Here is a 21,020-nt window from a genome sequence, read left to right as displayed (position 1 = left end):
TTCCTGTGAAGTTTCGAATAAAATAGTCAAACTAATCTTGTTTCCCCATACAAACTTTGAACCCCCATTTGACCCCCTTAGGAGGTGAATTTTGGAAAATCCTTTCTTAGTGCTCCTCTACACTACATAAGGAACCTACGTGCCAAATTTGAAATCTTTAGGACCAGCGGTTTCAGCTGTGCGTTGATATGTCAGTCAGTCAGTCAGTCAGTCAGTCAGTCAGTCAGTCAGTCAGCTTCTTCTTTTATATATTTAGATAAATGTTACTGTTCTGAACTTAAATGCATGCTGTTCTTATAAAGATACCAAAGTCACTATAAGTGTGCCGTTCAGATTTGAGGAGTTCGATTCTGACCATCATCTGCAGTTCCACTGCACCAAATGTCACTATTCTGTACGTAAGTGCATGTTGTTCTTATAAAAATACGAAAGTCACTATAAGCGTGCCGTTCAGATTTAAGGAGTTCCGTTCTGACCATCATCAGGAGTTCCACTGCACCAAATGTCACTGTTCTGGACGTAAGTGCATGCTGTTCTTATAAAAATACCAAAGTCACTATAAGCGTGCCGTTCAGATTTGAGGAGTTCCGTTCTGACCATCATCAGCAGTTCCACTGCACCAGATGTCACTGTTCCGTACGTAAATGCATGCTGTTCCTTTTAAAACACAAAAATTGTCATATGTATGCCTTTCAGATTTGAGGAGTTCCCTCGATTTCTCCAGGATGATCGTAAATGCATGCTGTTCCTTTTAAAACACAAAAATTGTCATATGTATGCCTTTCAGATTTGAGGAGTTCCCTCGATTTCTCCAGGATTCCATCATCGTTCTGAGAAAAATGGGACCAATATGTATGCATATACATTCAATCAAAAAAAATATTTTTAAATCGGTCTAGTAACGACGGAGATATCGAGGACAAACATTAAAAAAAAATACAGACGAATAGAGAACCACCTTCTTTTGAGAGATTTGAGGTGGCGGTTAAAAAGGAGTAAAAGAACATATTTAACTTTTTCCTTCATTTTTGTACAAATTTTCGAGAACTGCTGAAGGTATCTTCCATACATTCCACAGAGATGCTTAACAAAGGCCACGCTAAAATCAACATCCATCGGGTAAAGTGCACACTTATACGAGTATTAGGCCAAGGTAAGTAATATACATACATACATACATACAATCACGCCTGTATCCCATAAAGGGGTAGGCAGAGCACATGAAACTACTAAAGCTTCAGTGCCACTCTTGGCAAATAAGGGGTTGAAAGAAAACGAAACTGCGACATTGCAGTGACAGGTTGCCAGCCTCTCGCCTACGCCACAATTTAACCCATATCCCATAGTCGCCTTCTACGACACCCACGGGAAGAAAGGGGGAAATATGTAAAAAATACATTTACGTCGGGATAATTGTACCTATCTAGCCTTCAAATTTGGCACACAGTATTTTATTGGTACTGATATTATCGTTGCAGAAATTGCGACCATAACATCCTACCCTCCGCCCGATTTGACCTGGTCACACTTATTACTTAATTATAACCCAAAAGGCAACGAGGTCATACGGAAATCGAAGTTCATTAAAACAGCTATCGATATTTACAATAAATACCCGCTCGCAACTCAATAGCCGCCTTTACACAGTCGCTCTATCGCGCGTTCGCGGAGCGTACAGGATAGCGCGCGGTTAAGCCTGTGCGCGCGATTGCGTGTTGTTAGTTTTTAAGGTGTGATACTATACAGCACGACCACGGATGATTTTATTAATTCTGATGCGGTACAAATTCACGAAAAAAATAGTACTTTTTTGTACTGACGTTTAAAAAAAATGTACCCTTATGATTTTGGAGTTTCGACATAGGGCCCGTGGTCGTGCTAGGTAGGTACTCCCTGGCACGACCACACTATATTTAATGAGATTTTAAATTTCTGTTGCAGTACAAATTCACAAAAAAAAAATGTACTTTTTTGTACTTACCTTTTAAAAAAAAATACCCTCATGGTTTCAGAGTTTTGACATGGGGTGTGGTCGTGCTAGATAGGTGGTACTTCCTGGCACGACCACACTATATTTAATGATTTTTTTAATTTCTGTAGTGGTACAAATTCACGAAAAAAAATGTACTTTTCTGTACTTACCTTTTTATAAAAATTACCCTCATGGTTTCGGAGTTTCGACATGGGTTGTGGTCGTGCTCGATAGGTACTCCCTGGCACGACCGCACATGCCATAAAGAAGTTTCGTGTCCGTAAAGTACAGAAGTCATTTGTTGGGCAATGCATTCATTTTTATAATAAGTTACCTGACACTGCTTTGAGATTACCCCTCCCAGCTCTTAAGAACTACTTAAAAAAATCATTAATGTTATAGGCTTATTACAGAGTCGAGGACTATTTGACAGACAAACATGCATGGCCCGAACCAGAAACTACAAAAAACGAATAGCAATTAAAATAATTGTATTATGTATAGAGGACACAGTTCAGACAAGAAAGCACATCAAATATTTTATATTTTATGTTGTGTAGATAAATTACATATTTAATGACATTGAGATTCATATTATCTTTTTCTTCTGTGACAATTTGATATGTTTTCTCTGAAGAAGAACGACGTATTATTAAGCAATAATATAATTATTTAAGCAATAATATAGCTTTATTTGACGTTCATATGCGCATTGTAATATGCCTACTTGAAAAATAAATATTTCATTTTCATTTCATTTTCATTTTCATTTTCATTTAAGTTTTTGAAGTAATTTACATAGTACAATTTCAAAACACTTGTTTAGTATTCATTTGACCATCAAATTAAACATAAGTATAGTGTGGTCGTGCCAGGAAGTACCACCTATCTAGCACGACCACACCCCATGAATTTGTACTGCAACAGAAATTTAAAATTTCATTAAATATAGTGTGGTCGTGCCAGGGAGTACCTACCTAGCACGACCCCGGGGCCCTATGTCGAAACTCCAAAATCATAAGGGTACATTTTTTTTAAACGTCAGTACAAAAAAGTACTTTTTTTTTCGTGAATTTGTACCGCATCAGAATTAATAAAATCATCCGTGGTCGTGCTGTATAGTATCACACTTTTTAAGGTTCACGTTCTTTCGCGCGTGATTGCGCGTCGAAGTTTTTGAGAACGGAAAGAGCGTGCTTGTAAAGGCTAATCGTGCGCGATAGACCGCGTTATTATTGTTTATTCTTATTAGGGCCGGTTTTTCAGTCGCCAGATAAATATATCTACCAGATAAAGTTATCACTATCCTTTTCATCACACATATAAATGACAATGACAGTTAATAGTATTGATGCAAGTAAAGAGCAAGTAATTTAACCACTAATTTAAAGTCCACGAGCGTATGTCCGCCATGTTGCGCGCGCGAATGAACGTACGTGTACAGACAACCTCTTCACAGGCGATTGCTGTATCACGCGCGATAGAGCGTCTGTGTAAAGGCGGCTATTCGGACTGTTACCTCGGGATCCAAGTCTAGGGACTTACCGGCCTTGCTCGTCTTCGTTTTCGCTGGGTTTTTCCCGTGAGAGAAATCGATCAACATGCCTTAGTTTATCATGATTAATATTATTCTGTTCTTTATGAAAAATTGGTCCCGATAGAGAAAAAACTGTCAGCAAAAGTGATAAATATTTATCGCAAAAAAACAATATCAATTCCTTGAATTAAATCCGCTTTTTGCCAAGATTGATGGGAGCCTGTTTTGCTTATCATAAAAAGCACGACATCCTAGGATATACAGGATGAAATAACAAGGACCAACCATACTTTTGCACAATGACTTTTTCGCGATCTCAGGATTGGTCTCATAATAATATAATAATTGTTCAATATGACCTCAAAAGTCACTATTGTCACTAGGGTCCTTTTTATTTCACCCAGTAGTGTAGGCCATCGTTTTCAAAAGCTACTATCTAACCTTTCAAGCACAGAAAATAAAATGGGCCTTTGGGATTTAATTACTTTGGTTTCCTTACGATGTTTTCCTTAAGATTATGTATATAAGGTACGGTTAAAGGAAGCAGCCAAAAATAACAATCTGTTGTCTGACAAAAATTTCTTCGTAACATTTTGTATAACAATATCTGTGACAGTTGAAGGATCGTTATACCTTAATTAAAGGGTGACATAATGTTAATTAAATAAAAAAAAACCGGCTAAGAGCATGTCGGGCCACGCTCAGTATACAATAAGTATTATAAATCTAAATCTAAATAAAAACTAAAAATATATATCTGAAGATGACTCTTGAGGCACTACCGTAAAGTCCTGGCAGTGCCTGTGCCTTGCCTTGTGTGTTGCCTTTGGCTAGTCTGTGGCCAAGAGTAAGCCCATTTATAATTTAAAAAAAATTGCACGCTGCGCTGAATCGCAATGCTTATTTGTTGAGCAAGGAAGCTGCCAGCTCTTGTCGGCATTGACATTTACCTACCGCTTAGAAAATCAAATCAGTGTATAAAATCGTGCACTCGGGCCCCATAAACCAAGGGTCCCGTCGCCATGAAAAAACAACGTCGATTTATTTTACATTATTTATTTTTTATATAAAATAATTATTATTATGTCATAACATTTTTTTTTTCAACCAGTATCGCTACCTTCAGTGATTTATCGGTAGGGATCACTAAAACAATTTTGCTCAAAGAAAATACGCGTCAGTAAAGACGATATAATTTCGGTGTTTTTTTTTTTTTTTTTACATGTCTTACACAGATTGACTGAGGCCCACGGTAAGCTCAAGAAGGCTTGTGTTGTGGGTACTCAGACAACGATATATGTAATATATAAATACTTATATACATAGAAAACGTCCATGACTCAGGAACAAATATCTGTGCTCATCACACAAATAAATGCCCTTACCGGGATTCGAACCCGGGACCGCGGCGCAGCAGGCAGGGTCACTACCGACTAGGCCAGACCGGTCGTCAAAATACAATAAGTATTATAAATCTAAATCTAAATAAAACTAAAAATATATTTCTGATGATGACCCTTGAGGCAATACCGTAAAGTCCTGGATTCTGCGTGCGTAGCCGAATGCACAAACGCTCACGAAACGAAACGCTCGTAGATATTTATCTCTATCGCTCTTGCGTATTAGCGCGACTGAGCCAGACTACGTTTTCGTTTTCTTTTCGCGTCGTAGAAATGCCATTCGTCTACGGGGCCTGTTAGCAATTGCTTGCTGAATCGTAATGCTTATTTGTTGAGCAAGAGAAGCTGACAGCTCTTCTCGGCATTGACCTACCGCTTAGCCAATCACTGTATAAAATCGTGCACTCGGGCCCCACAAACCAAGGGTCTCGACACCAAGAAACATATTAGGCCATAACATTTCCTTTCTAACCTTCAGTGTTGTATCGGTAGGGATCACTAAAACAATTTTGCGCAAAGAAAATACGCGACAGCGAAAACGATAATTTCGGTGTTTATACCCCGTAATGGTGATATTACGGTTGTAATAAAACATTATTAAACTATGCGGTTTCGTCGTAAAAGTGCTACAGGCGATTATATTCGGTGGGCGGAAGATCACATTTCCTTATTACATAGCCGGATTATTTATTTTCATTCTTATTGAAACACATTTTTTTTAATCTATCGGGTTTCGTCGTAAAAGTGCTACAGGCGATTATATTCGGTGGGCGGAAGATCACATTTCCTTATTACATAGCCGGATTATTTATTTTCATTCTTATTGAAACACATTTTTTTTTTTAATCTATCGCGTTATCGACCAATCAGAGACGGTTATTATAAACAATTGGTTGCTAGGTAATTCGATGTTGATACAACGGTGAACGACGCTATTAACATTAATTTTAACTTGAATGATGATATTTTTCGTCCATTGATGATGAAAATGATGACTCATAGAAAAAGTATTGTATACAATAGTGCTATAATTAAGCTTTTCACTCTCGTACCGTACTATTAGGCCACTCAGCAAGGTTCGTGGCCTAAACATGCTATTCGACTGAAAAGCTTTGTATTATATCACGATTGTATAAAATACTATTACAAAACAATATAAAAACATATAAACATATTATAAAAAGCCTAACCTAGGGTGCCGCCAGCAGCGGGGCAGGGCCCAAGCTGCCGGTGGTTAGGGCTGCAGAGAGAGGAACCGTCGGCCCTTGATCCAGCCACCTAGCAAGAGTCTCTTAAGATGTTGGTCGAGACTCTGCGCTATGAGACCGTTCGCTGAAACGACTATCGGGACAATGATCGTCGAATCAACATCCCACATGGCGGTTATCTCGTGAGCCAAATCTAGGTACTTACTGGACTTGTCCTTCTCGGCTTTGCGGTCGATCTATTATCACAATGTCAGGACATAGCCGAATTATTATTATTATTTTTTCTTTATTTTGGCACAAACAGTCATTACTTGAGTTACGTTGCCTGTATCAATTTAAAATTAGACAAAAGAATGTCCTTATAATATTTATTTATTTATTTAAGAATGTCCTTATAATATTTAATTATGTTAACAAACAACTGAATTCATATGGTCTTCTTCTTATCATGTCGAGGTTCATTTCCTTTTTATACAGTAGATGTCCAATAGGCAGCAGCATTAACATATGGTCTGAAATAGATATTTTAGATATCTACATATCTAAAATATCTAAAATAATTGCTGCCAACATAAGGAAAAACGCAAGTATTTTAAAATCGTCCCAACATGCAATTAGCATGTTTTGACCCCTCTAATAAAACTGTTGCATAAAATACTATTATAATTTAATCATTTTGTTTTCTTTTGAATCCTTAGAGTGGGAATGAAACTTAATGCATATGATAGTGCCTTTTGGGGGTTTACTGACGATTCGCCAAAAAACGTTTCCCAAAGTTTCACATCCCAAACTATTATTCCCAAATTATCATTTCCCAAATAAACGTTTGGCAAAACAACTTATCGCAAATTGACATTTAGCAAAACTTTTTTTGGCAAGTATTTGTTTCCCAAAATATTTACTTGGTCAAATTTCATTTTACCAAATATTATTTAGTCAAAGGTGTTGTTAGGCAAAATTTCCATTTCCCAATATATTGTAATTAAATGGTGCACTGGAAATTTGTTTGTTGATTTTATACTATGTGTCCGAGATTTGTGTGAAATAATGTGTATGTCGTACCTACTTTTTTCCTCCTCCTGCAAATGTCAAGGATGACAATTTCACTTACATGTCCGGATACATTCTATTAATAAGAAACCTTATGTTTTCAAGACCATTATGTTCTATTAATTTTTAATTACTTTAAAACGCCATTTGCTCACTGTCCACGCTCCTCCTCGCTTCGCTCGTCGTCGCACCTAAACTGACCCTGTCACACACGAGTTTTCTGTTACAATACTAATAAAATTACTACATTACATTTATGCCTTGTAATATTTATTGTCAAACGTGGTTTTGCATGGTGTAATTTGTAGAAACATTTTTTGACAAAAAAATTGTTGACAAAATATTTTTTTCCAGTAATATTAATTTGACAAAAATAAAGTTTAACAAACTTTTCGTGTCCAACTGAAGCCTTGGGAATAAAACTGAAATTATCATTTGACAATTTTAAGTTAAATTTGGCAAAAAAATCTTCGGTAAATTAAATTAATCCCGTAGAAATGAAAATGCAAATGCCTAAATATTTTCGAAATTTGAGATGTGAAATTTTGACCAAACATGTTTTTGGGATATAAGTTTTGCCATTAAAAACGTTTGCGAAATAAAGTTTTGACTAAATAAAATTTGACTAAGTAAAATTGTGCCAAATGATAATTTGACCAAACAGCAGGACACCCCTTTTGGGATTGCAGACGTCAGTTTATAATATAAATATGTGTGTATGTATGTATACGATTAAGTTAAGAATAGGGAACCCAACCTATCTACCAATTTTATGGATTTCTGACGCAAACCCAATTAGATAAAGTAATAAAAACGACCGATCCAATGTTCAGACAAATCGTTAACTCAATTTTTGGGTTAAACTATGAGTTGGTATTTTTAGCTATGTTACGCGCTACATGTTTCGGAAAGTATCGTTTATCTTTTAATTTGGATGACGCGTGACGGTATTTAAAAATTATTAATGAAGAAAGTTTATAGTCGACACAAAAATAATAATTATTATTGATAAAGAATTAAAAGAAAATAACAATAAATAATTAATAGCTCAGAGCAAAAAATACTACTCTTTTTCTTAAATCTGTGATTAATATACTAATAAGATATGCTAATCCACTCAGTATGATGCCGTGGCAACCGTTACTTTTGAGAATCCTCACCATATCGATAATAGTATTTTATGCAACTGGCGTTTAAGTGAGGTCAAAAAAGACGAGTGGCGTGAGTAACAATTTGAGGCGTAGCCGAAAATTGTTAATAAATACGCCACGAGTATTTTTTGACTCAGTTAAACACGTTGCATATAATACTTTTTCTACGACCATCCACTAACTTATTCATAGTTTTCTAGAATAACTTTCGTGAAATTCGCACTGTTTCCTGTATTTTGACTTGTCGGCCTCCCCTCTGTTCCTGCACTCGCACTGCCCCGCGCCGCCGCCAGCCCCCGGCGCCCCGCGCCCCTGCTATATCCAGTAAAGGCTTCCTAACAATGCTTTAAGAGGATACGGTAGCGAAAATGCTAAAATGGAAAGGAAGGAGCCCCCCTTTGAACTTGGGAATTTTAGTTAAATATACAAGTGTTATTAAATAGATTTATCGAAAAAAATTGTCCATTAAGAACAACTCAGTCAAAAGATATTTAAAAAAAATCTTTAAAATCGAGGTTCCACTCTCCACTCTTTCCTCCTTCAAAACTTAATCAATCGGAATGAAATTTGAGAATCTGAATAACAATGAAAGAATCTATGTCGGACCGTTTAGCTTTTTTGGTTAATTGTTACCAATCTTGAGTATCACACCTTTTTTTTCGCCACAATGAAAAAGGCCGTTTTTGGAAATTTTTGATTGGCTCTAGAGTCTTTAAAAAGCAGAATATCAAAAAAATCAAAACGGTCCGACACAGATAATAGTATTTTATGCAACAGGCGTTTAAAGGAGGTCAAAAAAGACGAGTGGCGTGGGTAACAATTTGAGGCGAAGCCGAAAATTGTTATTAAGACGCCAAGAGTATTTTTTGACTCAGTTAAACACCGTTGCATACAATACTTTTTCTACGACCATGCACTTAGTTTTTAATAGTTTTCTTGAATAACTTTCGTGAAATTCACACTGTTTTTTGTAATTTGACTCTAAGGTTTGCACTGTCAGCTCGGCTGCCCAAAGCCTACCCGCGTACGTGCGCAGTGTCGTTATAAGGCGTTGCCATGGTTACAGAGCCAAACAATGCGTTTTCAGTTTTTTCGATACTGCGCGCATGCGCGGATAGCCGGCTGACGCTGGCTTTGGGGAATAGACCTTTATGTAGGGTTTTAAAGATCTGTGCACGACCCTGTAAATGTGGAATAACAGTTCGGGAGTAGAAAAAAATAATAACAATCTGTGTTGAAAAAAATCATTGCTCTATCTTCAAAAACCAGGGAGGAAATAGTCGAGAGCGTTTGTATGGAGAAATGACCCCTACCGTATCGTCTTAAGAGCTATATCGTATGCGTGGGTGCGCGGGGCGCCGGACGGAGGCTGGCATCTTTTATGTAGGGTTTTAAAGATCTATGCACGACACTGTAAATGACGAATAACACTACGGTAGAAAAAAAATATAAATAGTCAACCATGAACCTAATAGTACCTAACACATTATCAGTCAAAGAATTATCATCCTCCTTGCGTTATCCCGGCATTTGCCACGGCTCATGGGAGCCTGGAGTCTGCTTTGGCATAGGCACTAGTTTTTACGAAAGTGACTGCCATCTGACCTTCCAACCCGAAGGGTAACTAGGCCTTATTGGAATTAGTCCGGTTTCCTCACGATGTTTTCCTTCACCGAAAAGCGACTGGCAAATATCAAATGACATTTCGCACATAAGTTTCGAAAATCTCATTAGTACGAGCCGGTTCGAACCCGCAACCTCCGGATCGTATGTCGCACTACCTTACCGCTAGGCCACCAGCGCTTCAATATCATATCAGTCAAAGAATATTTCATCGAAATATTACAAAAGAGGATGTATTTTGAGCCTTTGTGAATATTCTATAGGGTATTGTTTGTAGATTTTCTGAACATGACAGTATTGACAGTGCACAAATTTCTATAGAAAAGCTTGGATTCACTGAATCATGATACATATGTAAATATCTGCAGACAAGATAAATATCAAAAATAAATCCTGCACTTTTACACGTGAATATTATAAAGAAATATTAACAATTTAAAATAAATAATAAATAGTAATAAAATAAATATAGGGCACTCTTACACAGATTGAGTCCCACGATAACTTCAAGAAAATGATGAATTGATGATACATATGCGTTTACATGTTTCATAAAACAAGATATGGGAAGTATAACCTAACCACAAAATTGAAATTTTGAAAAAAAAAACCCCGACCGCGACATAGTGGACCGATTTTCATGAAACATGGCTATATAGAACACACATAGAACACTCCCGACTAACTCAGCTTTCAGACGAAAAAAACTACACACAGACAGACAGACAGCTAGACAGACCGACAGACAGACAGTCAGACAGACAGACACGTCAAACTTATAACACCCCGTCGTTTTTGCGTCGGGGGTTAAAAATAGATAACTACCAAATATCATATACACCGTGTTTTTTTTTGTTTTCCGTTAAATTCGACACGCAGTTAGGTTCATCGTCAGGAACCAACCTGTTTAACGCTTTTTTGTTTAATTAAAAAAAAAATTTTTTTTTCGTTTCCATACATAATAAATAGATTAAATTAGTGTGAGAGGACCTTAATCCTAACATTTAAGTCGTTGTCAAGTGTTTGACGGCACATGTCAAAACAAATAACATTAGGAAGTGTTAAGAGATGCCAAACACGTGTTCAGTAATTAAATAATTTTTTTTAATAATTCGATAACCGTAAGAGTTAAGAGGCTAGTTTCTTAGAGAAATTGATTGCATTTGAACTAAAGAATCTTCCCTTTAAGTTAACGGAATTCAGTAAAAACAGGGTGTATGCACATAAAATAAAAATAATCAAATCTTAGGTACATTTTCATTGTGCACGACAATTTGAAAGATATTATTTTACAAGAACGAGAGTCTCTCACAAGTAATAAATTCATAATTGGTCATCATAAACTTCAGAAACAATCCAAATAATTGCTTTTGTTTGTTTCATTGAACAATTTTGTCTGAATTCAAACAATGAGAATAAAATTTCAGAATTCGTTTTAAGAGGTTCTCGGAAGCTAAATTAATTAATACGTTAAATTGTGTCCAATGGACACAGTGATATTTATTACCAATGAAATAGATAGCTCGAAAATCATTCTTGAACCATTAATTCAATGGAAATACAAATTTAAGCAAAATTTCATTTGAATAAAGGAAATTATTATGGTGCTTTTTAGCTTTTATATAATAGTAGCCTTTGCCCGCGGCGTCGCTCGCGTTTAATTCGAAAATTGCGGTATGCTCCATATAATCCCCTCCCCCTCCGCATTTTAGGGAAAAGGGGGGTTAAAAAGAGCCAAAAGTAGCCTTTAGATGTCACTCTCCATCCCTTCACGCCAATTTCTCGCTCCGTTTTGCCGTGAAAGACGGACAAACAGACACACACACTTTCCCATTTATATTATTAAGTATGGAAGTATGGATTTTACAGATATATTTTCCTTGTCTTGGCGATAGAAAATTTATGTAATCGGGGGCAAAATTGGCTCAACACTCAAAATTCTTCTTTACTTTGCGAACGACTGAATAAACTCATACTTTAATTTTATTTAGCTAGCTTATGTATCAATTCGTTGTCCCCCTATAAAGCGTACTTACTTCTAAATTATATTATTTATTTCTATTAAACGTTATCCAACTGCCCACTTACTTTAAAAACTTGTCGCAAAAGCGAAAAAGAGAGAGGTTTTAGTGAAAATTCAATTACGATATTTGGAATAGAACACCCTGACCATTTAGCTAATGACAAAATGGTCACTTTGACAAGTTCCAGTCATCAAATGAAATCGTATTCAGCTCTCGCGTGCAAAGTAAATATTTACTGAAGCTACTCTAATTGAGTACGTTTTTGATGAATGCTTTGGACGGCCTTTTGCCCACTAATGAAATAAACAGGAACCTTTCAGACTGAAGATCAAACACGAATCTATGCCTGGTCTGTTGAATTTATGCGGGCATGTATGACAAGGTCCCCCAAATTTGGTTGACAGCATTTCCAAGGAATAATTTTCCTAATAACCCATCACGTTTCATAATTTATCTATAAAGATTTTCTTTTGTGTTTGAGCACGCACGCAAAAAATATCTAAACAAATTTTTGTTAAGTAATTTTCAGTTACTCTGCAATTATACTTGTTCTTAATTAACACACATTTTATTTACGAACCATAGTGTAAATTAAGAGACAGGTTTATTCTGTAACGTAAAGTATTTACAACTGGCAATCCTTAACTGTGGTTTTCTCCAGAAACTTCCTGCCTCGCACGACTAAACTGTCTCATGAACTGTCACCTGCGGTGTTTTTGGATGGTCGGCGAACTGTCACCTGCGGTGTTTCTGGATGGACAGAAATGCAGTCTGGCTCTGTGGCGCCAATACGCAAGAACAATAGAGCTACGAAATATATATTATCGTGAGCGTTTGTGCATTGGGCTACGTAATCTAATACGACCTTTAGAACTTCAAGAAAGGGCGTACACCCATTTTAAAGGCTGACAACGCACCTCCAATCCTTCGGGTGTCCATGGCCGGTAGTGATCGCTTACCACCAAGCAACGTGTCTCCTTGTTTGAATCTTGTCGCATAAATATATGAAACATACTTCACTTTTAAAACTTTTTTTTCGTTTAATTACTTCAGTAACTTACCTACTTTATTTGACAGCTGGCAAGGGACTCAGAAACTCTGAAACTTTTTAATGGATATAAAATTTAAACTCTCTGAACGCCTCTTATATTATACTGGGAATCCTGTAGGTTTCAGAACAAATCAAACAATTTATTATGATCAAGACATCCTATAGAACTGATTGTTCTTCTAGATTACATACCTAAATATACAAGTACTGGTCATGTTAAAAGCAATAATACAGTCAGCTGGTATTTTTGCGGGGTACATAATTAAAAAAAAAACCGCCGCCTTTGGGGTTCTGGTGAAAGCTACTTGCGAATGTTGGATTATGTAGAAATGTGTAGGTTTTTTTTTAAACGGTTTTTAATACTTTAATTATTTGATGGCAATGGAAACACAAATTAATATAGGTACGTATAGATAGATAGATAGATAGATAGAATACTCTTTATTGGCACACCTCAGCAAGAGATACAGAAAAAAGATACAGCGGAGACAAAACAAATGATTATAAATAGAGGCAGACAACAGGCGGTCTTATCGCTAAAGAGCGATCTCTACCAGACAACCTTTGGGTAGCGGAAATAAAAAACATAATCAGAAAGAGTAGGTGCTTCGAAATGAAAAATCATACTTATTCTAATTTCCAACACACAAATTGAATAAACATACACATATAAGAGAATATAAATAGACTTACATAAACATACTTAAATAGTAATATACATAAACATACTTAAATAGTAATATACAGCAAGACAGATATATAGTAACAAACCAACAATATACAGCAATCATACCAACCACAGAGTAAAAATAGCAATACGATCACTAAGGGAGAGATAAATAATGTTCTTTAAGCATTTTTTTAAAAACAGAAATAGATTGAGCCCGTCTAATGCCCGGAGGTAGAGAGTTCCAGAGTCGAACAGCTTTGAAAGTAAAAGAGGAGTTGTAAAATTTTGAAGAAGAAGATGGGACAGACAAAAGTAGACTGCGGGACAACCTTACAGAATTAAGGTAACTAAAACGCGCCTTGAGATACTGGGGAGTTGTAGGAAGAAATAAAATGCAATACAAGAGGGACAAGATATGAAGGTTACGACGATAGCGAATAGGGAGCCACTTGAGCTGTGAGCGAAAGTGAGAAACATGGTCATACTTGCGTAACCCAAATATGAACCGAATGCAAATATTTTGGATGCGCTCAAGTTTATTTAGTTGGTCCTCCGTTAGGTCAAGATATGAAACGTCAGCATAGTCTAAGATTGGGAGAAGGAGAGTTTGGGCAAGCGCAATTTTGGTTGGAATAGGTAGAAAATTTCGCAGTCTCCTGAGGGAACATGCTGAAACAATCATCCTTCTGCTTACTTCGCCAACTTGAGGTGCCCAAGATAGAGTACTGTCCATTAGAAGTCCCAGATTTTTCACCAACGGGGAGTAGGTTATTATAACGCCATCAAAGTAGATTGGAGGCAGAGCATTAAGGTCGATAAAAGTTACCTTTAAGATTTGAGGAATTTCCTCAGTTCCTCATGAATCCGATTATAAGAAATCGAAGCTTGACAAAATTTGACTTGAAAACTCAATATTCTTAAAAAACATAACTAAATAAATGTCACTGTTCTGAACTTGAATGCATGCTATTTTTATAAAAATAGCAAAGTTACTATAACTGTGCCGTTTAGATTTAAGGAGTTCCGTTTTGATCTTCATCAGCAGTTCCACTGCACCAAATGTCACTGTTCTGGACGTAAGTGCATGCTGTTCTTATAAAAATACATAAGTCACTATAAGTGTGCCGTTCAGATTTGAGGAGTTCGGTTCTGACCATCATCAGCAGTTCCACTGCACCAAATGTCACTGTTCTGGACGTAAGTGCATGCTGTTCTTATAAAAATACCAAAGTCACTATAAGCGTGCCGTTCAGATTTGAGGAGTTCCGTTCTGACCATCATCAGCAGTTCCACGTCACCAAATGTCACTGTTCCGTACGTAAATGCATTCTGTTCCTTAAAAAACACAAAAATCACCATATGTGTGCCTTTCAGATTTGAGGAGTTCCCTCGATTTCTCCAGGATTCCATCATCAGAACTGGTTTCTGAGAAAAATAGGACCAATCTGTATGCATGTCGCAGTAAGATAGATAAAGCCGTTATATAGTTATAACCCTAGGGATATAATTATATGTCGTAACATAGTTAAACGAAAGCAATTTATTGCTATCTTACTAGGAATATAACTATAATACGTTACTAGTTTAGTCAAATAATTATATGACTGGATTCAGTTTAGTGAAATGATTGTAGACAGGAGTGTGGCGGTGCGGCGGAGGTATAGTTATAACCCTAGGGATATAATTATTATGCGTTAAACAAACAAACCACAGTGAAGAATTGTGTAGGGCAAGAATTTGTTAATTATTTCCAATTCAATGTGCTTATTCTCTCTAAACACACAGACGGATGGACAGAGTCGCGACATAAGGGTTCCTTTTGATTTTTTTTGGTATAGAACTATAAAGAACCGGGACTTCCGGTTCCAGTCCCACTTAGAGACGTATTATAATTATATCCCTAGATTAAGTTTAATCCAGTGATATAATTATATAACTAAACTAGTACCCACCGTATTATAATTATATTCCTAGTAAGATGGTTATGAATCGCTTTTGTTTAGCTATGTTACGGCATATAATTATATCCCTAGGGTTATAACTATACCTCTGCCGCACCGTCGCACTCCTACCTACAATCATTTCACTAGACTGAATCCAGTCATATAACTATATGACTAAACTAGTAACGTATTATAGTTATATTCCTAGTAAGATAGCAATTAATCGCTTTCGTTTAACTATGTTACGACGTATAATTATATTCCTAGGGTTATAACCATATAACGGTTTTATCTATCTTACTGCGACATGCATATACATTCAATCAAAAAAAAATTTCAAAATCGGTCTAGTAACGAGGGAGATATCGAGGAACAAACATTAAAAAAAAAAACATACAGACGACTTGATAACCCCTTCCTTTGAGATTTGGAAGGCGGTTAAAAATAGGACAGTCTTACGCAGATCTACTATTGATTAAGTCCCACGGAAAAGTTCAATAAGGCTTGTGATGTTGGGACTTAAACAAAAAAATATATATACTGTTTATATGTATACCTATAGAAAGTACCCAAGACTGGGAATATAATAGTATAACGTTTTATCTGAGTATTAATTCGTTTTAATCCATAGGCAACCCTATCGTCCGACGCGACGCTGCGCACGTGCGGCTCGTTTCTTTGTTAGAATTTTGTAGGCATTTAAAAAGGCGGCATTTCGTGAACATAAAAGTAGTGGGCCTTCTGTACTTGTTCTTCTCTGCTTCTGTATTATATATTCTGTGATACTTCTGTATTATATATTCTGTGATATTACAATCGGAACACGCGCAGTGACCTATAGTCAAAATCAAAGTCAAAACACGCGCAGTGACCTAAAGTTAAAGTCAAAATATTCTTTATTCAAATAGGCTTACAATAAGCACTTTTAAATTGTCAACAAGGTACAATATTCATCTTATTCTAAATATCAGAGCAATTTATTGGTGCAATAAACAATATTATTTTAAAACTACATTGAATTAATAAAATTATGTACTAGTAAAGATGATGTGTTTCACGACGACCGGCATATTCGTCAAATCTACCCTTAAATGGTAATGACTACACGATTCAAAGCACGCGTATTCTTGTGAATGACACGATCTAAAATGATAAATGACGAAACAATTAACAAAGCTTTTGAAAGCTTTGAAAACTTACCCCTGGACTGAAAAATCGTTTTAGGTGTGAGTCTGCATACCGATACCGTATCAGTTTTTACTTAAAATACTGGCTGTGTCATACTTTTGTGTGTAAATATTTACTACCTATGTCGCTAACAAATACAAATTTAAGAGTTTTGAATGATTCACGGTTATTTTCATTAGACTTATATTGACCGGGATATAGACCGTGATTACCTTTTTGATTTTTGTCGAGCTCCCGATATTTCGACGCAGTTGCATGCATCATGATCACGGAAAACTGACGAAGGCGGGTGGATGTTAAAGTTGTATAGACAGCGCGCGATCTACCCTCCTTCGCGCGCGTCGGCTGCGTTCACTTTCAGCGTTACCACTGGTCGCGTTCACACTCGATGGTCTGTCCAAACACACTACACTCACAGTGTCACTACGTTTGTTCAATTCTGACTTCACCGGTTTTTTACACAAACAAATCACTGGATTCCATACATTAGATAGTTTGAAGCCATCCTCACGATTGAAATTTTTATATTTGTGAATCTCAATGGCTTCTCTTACCAATCTCGGTATGGCGCGCTGTCTATACAACTTTAACATCCACCCGCCTTCGTCAGTTTTCCGTGATCATGATGCATGCAACTGCGTCGAAATATCGGGAGCTCGACAAAAATCAAAAAGGTAATCACGGTCTATATCCCGGTCAATATAAGTCAAATACAAATTTAATATTTAAAACGTGCGTTTGTATTAGACGCAGCGTTGCAATCATGCTATCACGGTGATTAGATCACATTATTACCTAACCACAAAATTAAAATTGTGAAGAAACCCCGACCGCGACGTAGTAGACCGATTTTCATGAAACTTGGCTAAGAACACTCCCGACTAACTCAGCTTTCAAACAAAAAAAAAAAACTTAATCGAAATCGGTTCATCCGTTCGGGAGCTACGATGCCACAGACAGACACACACAGACAGACAAACAAACAGCCAGACAGACACGTCAAACTTATAACACCCCGTCGTTTTTGCGTCGGGGGTTAAAAAAACATGGTTGATGTTATTTCAAATATTATAATATCACGTTTGCCGAGATAATATTAGCTGAGTAACCCAAAAATACGTTGATGGAAATGCTAATTCCCGGAGGCTTGGGCCCGCCTTCGTGTAAAAGAATGTCTTTATTAATATTTGTTTGTTGTAGGTACATAAATTATCCAACAATCTCTCTGACACAATATTATTATTCTTTCACAGGATAACGCAAGGAGGATGACGATTCTATCACCTCAAAGTTCAAAAATCGGCAACTTTTAACATGGAATGAATTGTCGCCTGCGGTATTTCCGAACCGATACGACCTTCAAATCTTCAAGAAAAGAGCGTACACCCATCTTAAATGCCGGCAACGCACCTCCAACGCCTCTGGTGTTTCGGGTGTCCATGGGCGGCGGTGATCGCTTACCATCAGGCGACCTGTCTGCTCGTTTCCCTCCTATCCCAAAAAAAAAAAGAAAAAATGTTCGGCGCCGACGACAACGTTTATGGTCATAACACCCCGTCGTTTTTGCGTCGGGGGTGAACCACACACATTGGGTTAATACATGACCTTGACAAAGATTTATTCGAATTTAAACTTTGACGTCTGTCAATAGAGTCAAAAATGCATGATGCATATATACATCACTATGCATTTAAGGGTTAATAAACCGTTTCCTATGCCGGTGACACAAGGTAAGATTAAAACAATCGAACTCGTATTCCAGTGACACGTATATGCGTTCAAACAAATTTACCGGCGTATGCCAGCGACACAGCAGTTGTGTTCAAAACGTTCATATTTCTATACCGCTAGCACAGCAGTAAGAAGATGACTTAGGCACTGGTCCCATCGCGAGCTAGTAAGCTATGAGCTATCGGCTATAAAAACGAACAAAAGATAAGCACCCCCGTGCAAATAAAAGAGACACGGCGATTTTGATAGCTCACCGCTGGGCGAGTAACTATAAACATCGCCGTGTCTCTTTTATTTGCACGGGAGCGACTATCTTTTGTTCGTTTTTATAGCCGATAGCTCATAGCTTACTAGCTCGCGGTGGGACCAGTGCCTTATGCCAGTGGCATAGGAATCAGATTTTAGTAATTTCTACCGGCATAGTGCTCGCGTTTGGTAAAACAATATCGGGGGCGAACGTAAATGAGTAGATAATCATGAACATCACTGACGACCGCTCTGGCACAGTCGGTAGTGGTAGTGACCCTGCCTGGCTACGCCGCGGTCCCGGGTTAGAATCCCGGTAAGGGCATTTGTTTGTGTGATGAACACAGATATTTGTTCCTGAGTAATGGGTGTCTTCTATGTTTATAAGTATTTATATGTTATATATTTCGTTGTCTTAGACGTCTTGGTACCCACAACACAAGCCTTCTTGAGCTTACCGTGGGCCTCAGTCAATCAGATCTGTGTAAGAATGTCCTATAATATTTATTTATTTAACACTTACCTAGTGCAAAGTCACAAGAAGGCCCAAAGAAGACGTGCGCGCAATCATTATATGCGTCAATAGCCCCAATGACAGCATATGCAGAGTCGCAGTCCTCGACATCGTAGCTGCGGTACTCGAACTTCACCCAGTCGGGAAACGCCTGCTTGACGATCTCTGACTGGAGCGTCAGCTCTATTGCGGGCTCCACCTGAAAAGAGATACTATAGTAGAACCTTCTATAGCTTCTAGCCACCTAAAGGGTTATAATAACCTAACCACAAAATTTCCGGACCGATTTCCGTCGAAAATGATTAAGAACACTCCCGACCAAATTCAGCTTTTAAAAAAAAAACTAAGAACTAAATCTAAATCGGTTTGTCCGTTTGGGAGCTACGATGCTACAGACAGACACACACACAGGCAGAGAGACACGTCAAATGTATAACACCCAGTCTTAACCTAACCTGAAACAATACGAGTATAAAATGATTTAAGACTTAAATCGGTATACCCCGTGATTGTAAATATGCCGTATGGTCGATCATAACATAATCTAACATAAATTATATTTTTTTCTCAAACATGCAATGAAATATTGTCTTTACGTTCCTTAAAATGGGCTGGGAAGTATCGCTTTTTGGGCGCAACAACTCGAGAGGACTGTAAAGGAATTTCATATTATTTTTTAGACCTAGGCCTGCAAAGTAACTTTTTTTTATAAAATATTGTCCTTTAGAGCATTTATTTTATTTTATTGTATGTTTGAGAAAAGCGCTATACATGCCTCGGCGTGTATATACACACTTGGCCGGAAATCCTCATTTTCCCGGCTTCTGATGTAATGTACTATTTTTTAAAACGAAAACGTAACTCCGTTTATGTTACATACTCGCACATAGCTATAGGAAGGTGCCACGTTTTTCCCAAGGGTTGTTTTCAGCCTAGATATGAAAGGGTCTCGTGAAACTAGAGCCTTTTGTCGACGGTTTCTTACCCTGCATCGCATTCTCAAGGTTGCCGTAAAAGCAAAAAAACTACCTAAGTGCCTTTTTATTCGCTAGTGCATTAAATGTGCGCTTTGAGTGCAGTTTTATGACCCCTTTTACTTTAGAGTGTTGAAACAACAATTGCATTTTACAAAAAAAATATATACAGGGTGCCCGGTAATTAATGGACAACCTTTTAACCACCAAGAGGGCACCTTATACTGGTCCAGAAAATCGACTTTAAGGTTTAGTAAAAGTCGCCTGGTTTTCGACATAAAATTTTAAAAGTTAAAAAGGTTAAAAGGTTGTCCATTAATTACCGGGCACCCGGTATAATATTGCTTACAGTGCAGCCACATCTCGGACACTGGCGATCAAATATATGAAAGAGGCGCGTTCCTAGCACACATTCTAAGCTCGTGTAGATGAACGCGTACCATGCTTGTATGAGTGAGATATGACAGGTCGACTGTCCGCGTTTATGACAGGCGGTAACTGTGAGGTAACCGAGAGTAGGTGGGCGGCACTTTCAGCGGGAAGCGGGAGTGGCCATAATGTACGATAGTACTCTTTATTATTCTGTGGTGCAGCGGAGCACATTCACATAAAAAGTACCGTCAAAAAAATGTAGTTCGTTTCAAAATTTTGTTTTGTAAAATCAGTCTCCATTATTAACCCCCCACGCAAAAACGACGGAGTGTTATAAGTTTGACGTGTCTGTCTGTCTGTTTGTCT

At 37.4% G+C, this 21,020-nt stretch overlaps 1 protein-coding gene across 2 annotated transcripts in view; it reads right to left on the bottom strand.

Annotated features, from left to right (window-relative positions):
* The window catches only part of LOC125226211 (atrial natriuretic peptide receptor 1-like), a 499,228-nt gene that overhangs the window by 375,603 nt on the left and 102,605 nt on the right, over window positions 1–21,020 (bottom strand). For both annotated transcript variants that reach the window (XM_048130138.1, XM_048130148.1), the window contains one exon: window positions 19,318–19,507. In XM_048130138.1, coding sequence (XP_047986095.1) covers window positions 19,318–19,507 — 190 coding nt within the window. The remainder of the gene's footprint in view (window positions 1–19,317; window positions 19,508–21,020) is intronic.

This window comes from Leguminivora glycinivorella, chromosome 1 (genome assembly GCF_023078275.1).
Source record: "Leguminivora glycinivorella isolate SPB_JAAS2020 chromosome 1, LegGlyc_1.1, whole genome shotgun sequence".
NCBI lineage: Eukaryota > Metazoa > Arthropoda > Insecta > Lepidoptera > Tortricidae > Leguminivora > Leguminivora glycinivorella.
This window is presented reverse-complemented; position numbering and strand designations above follow the sequence as displayed.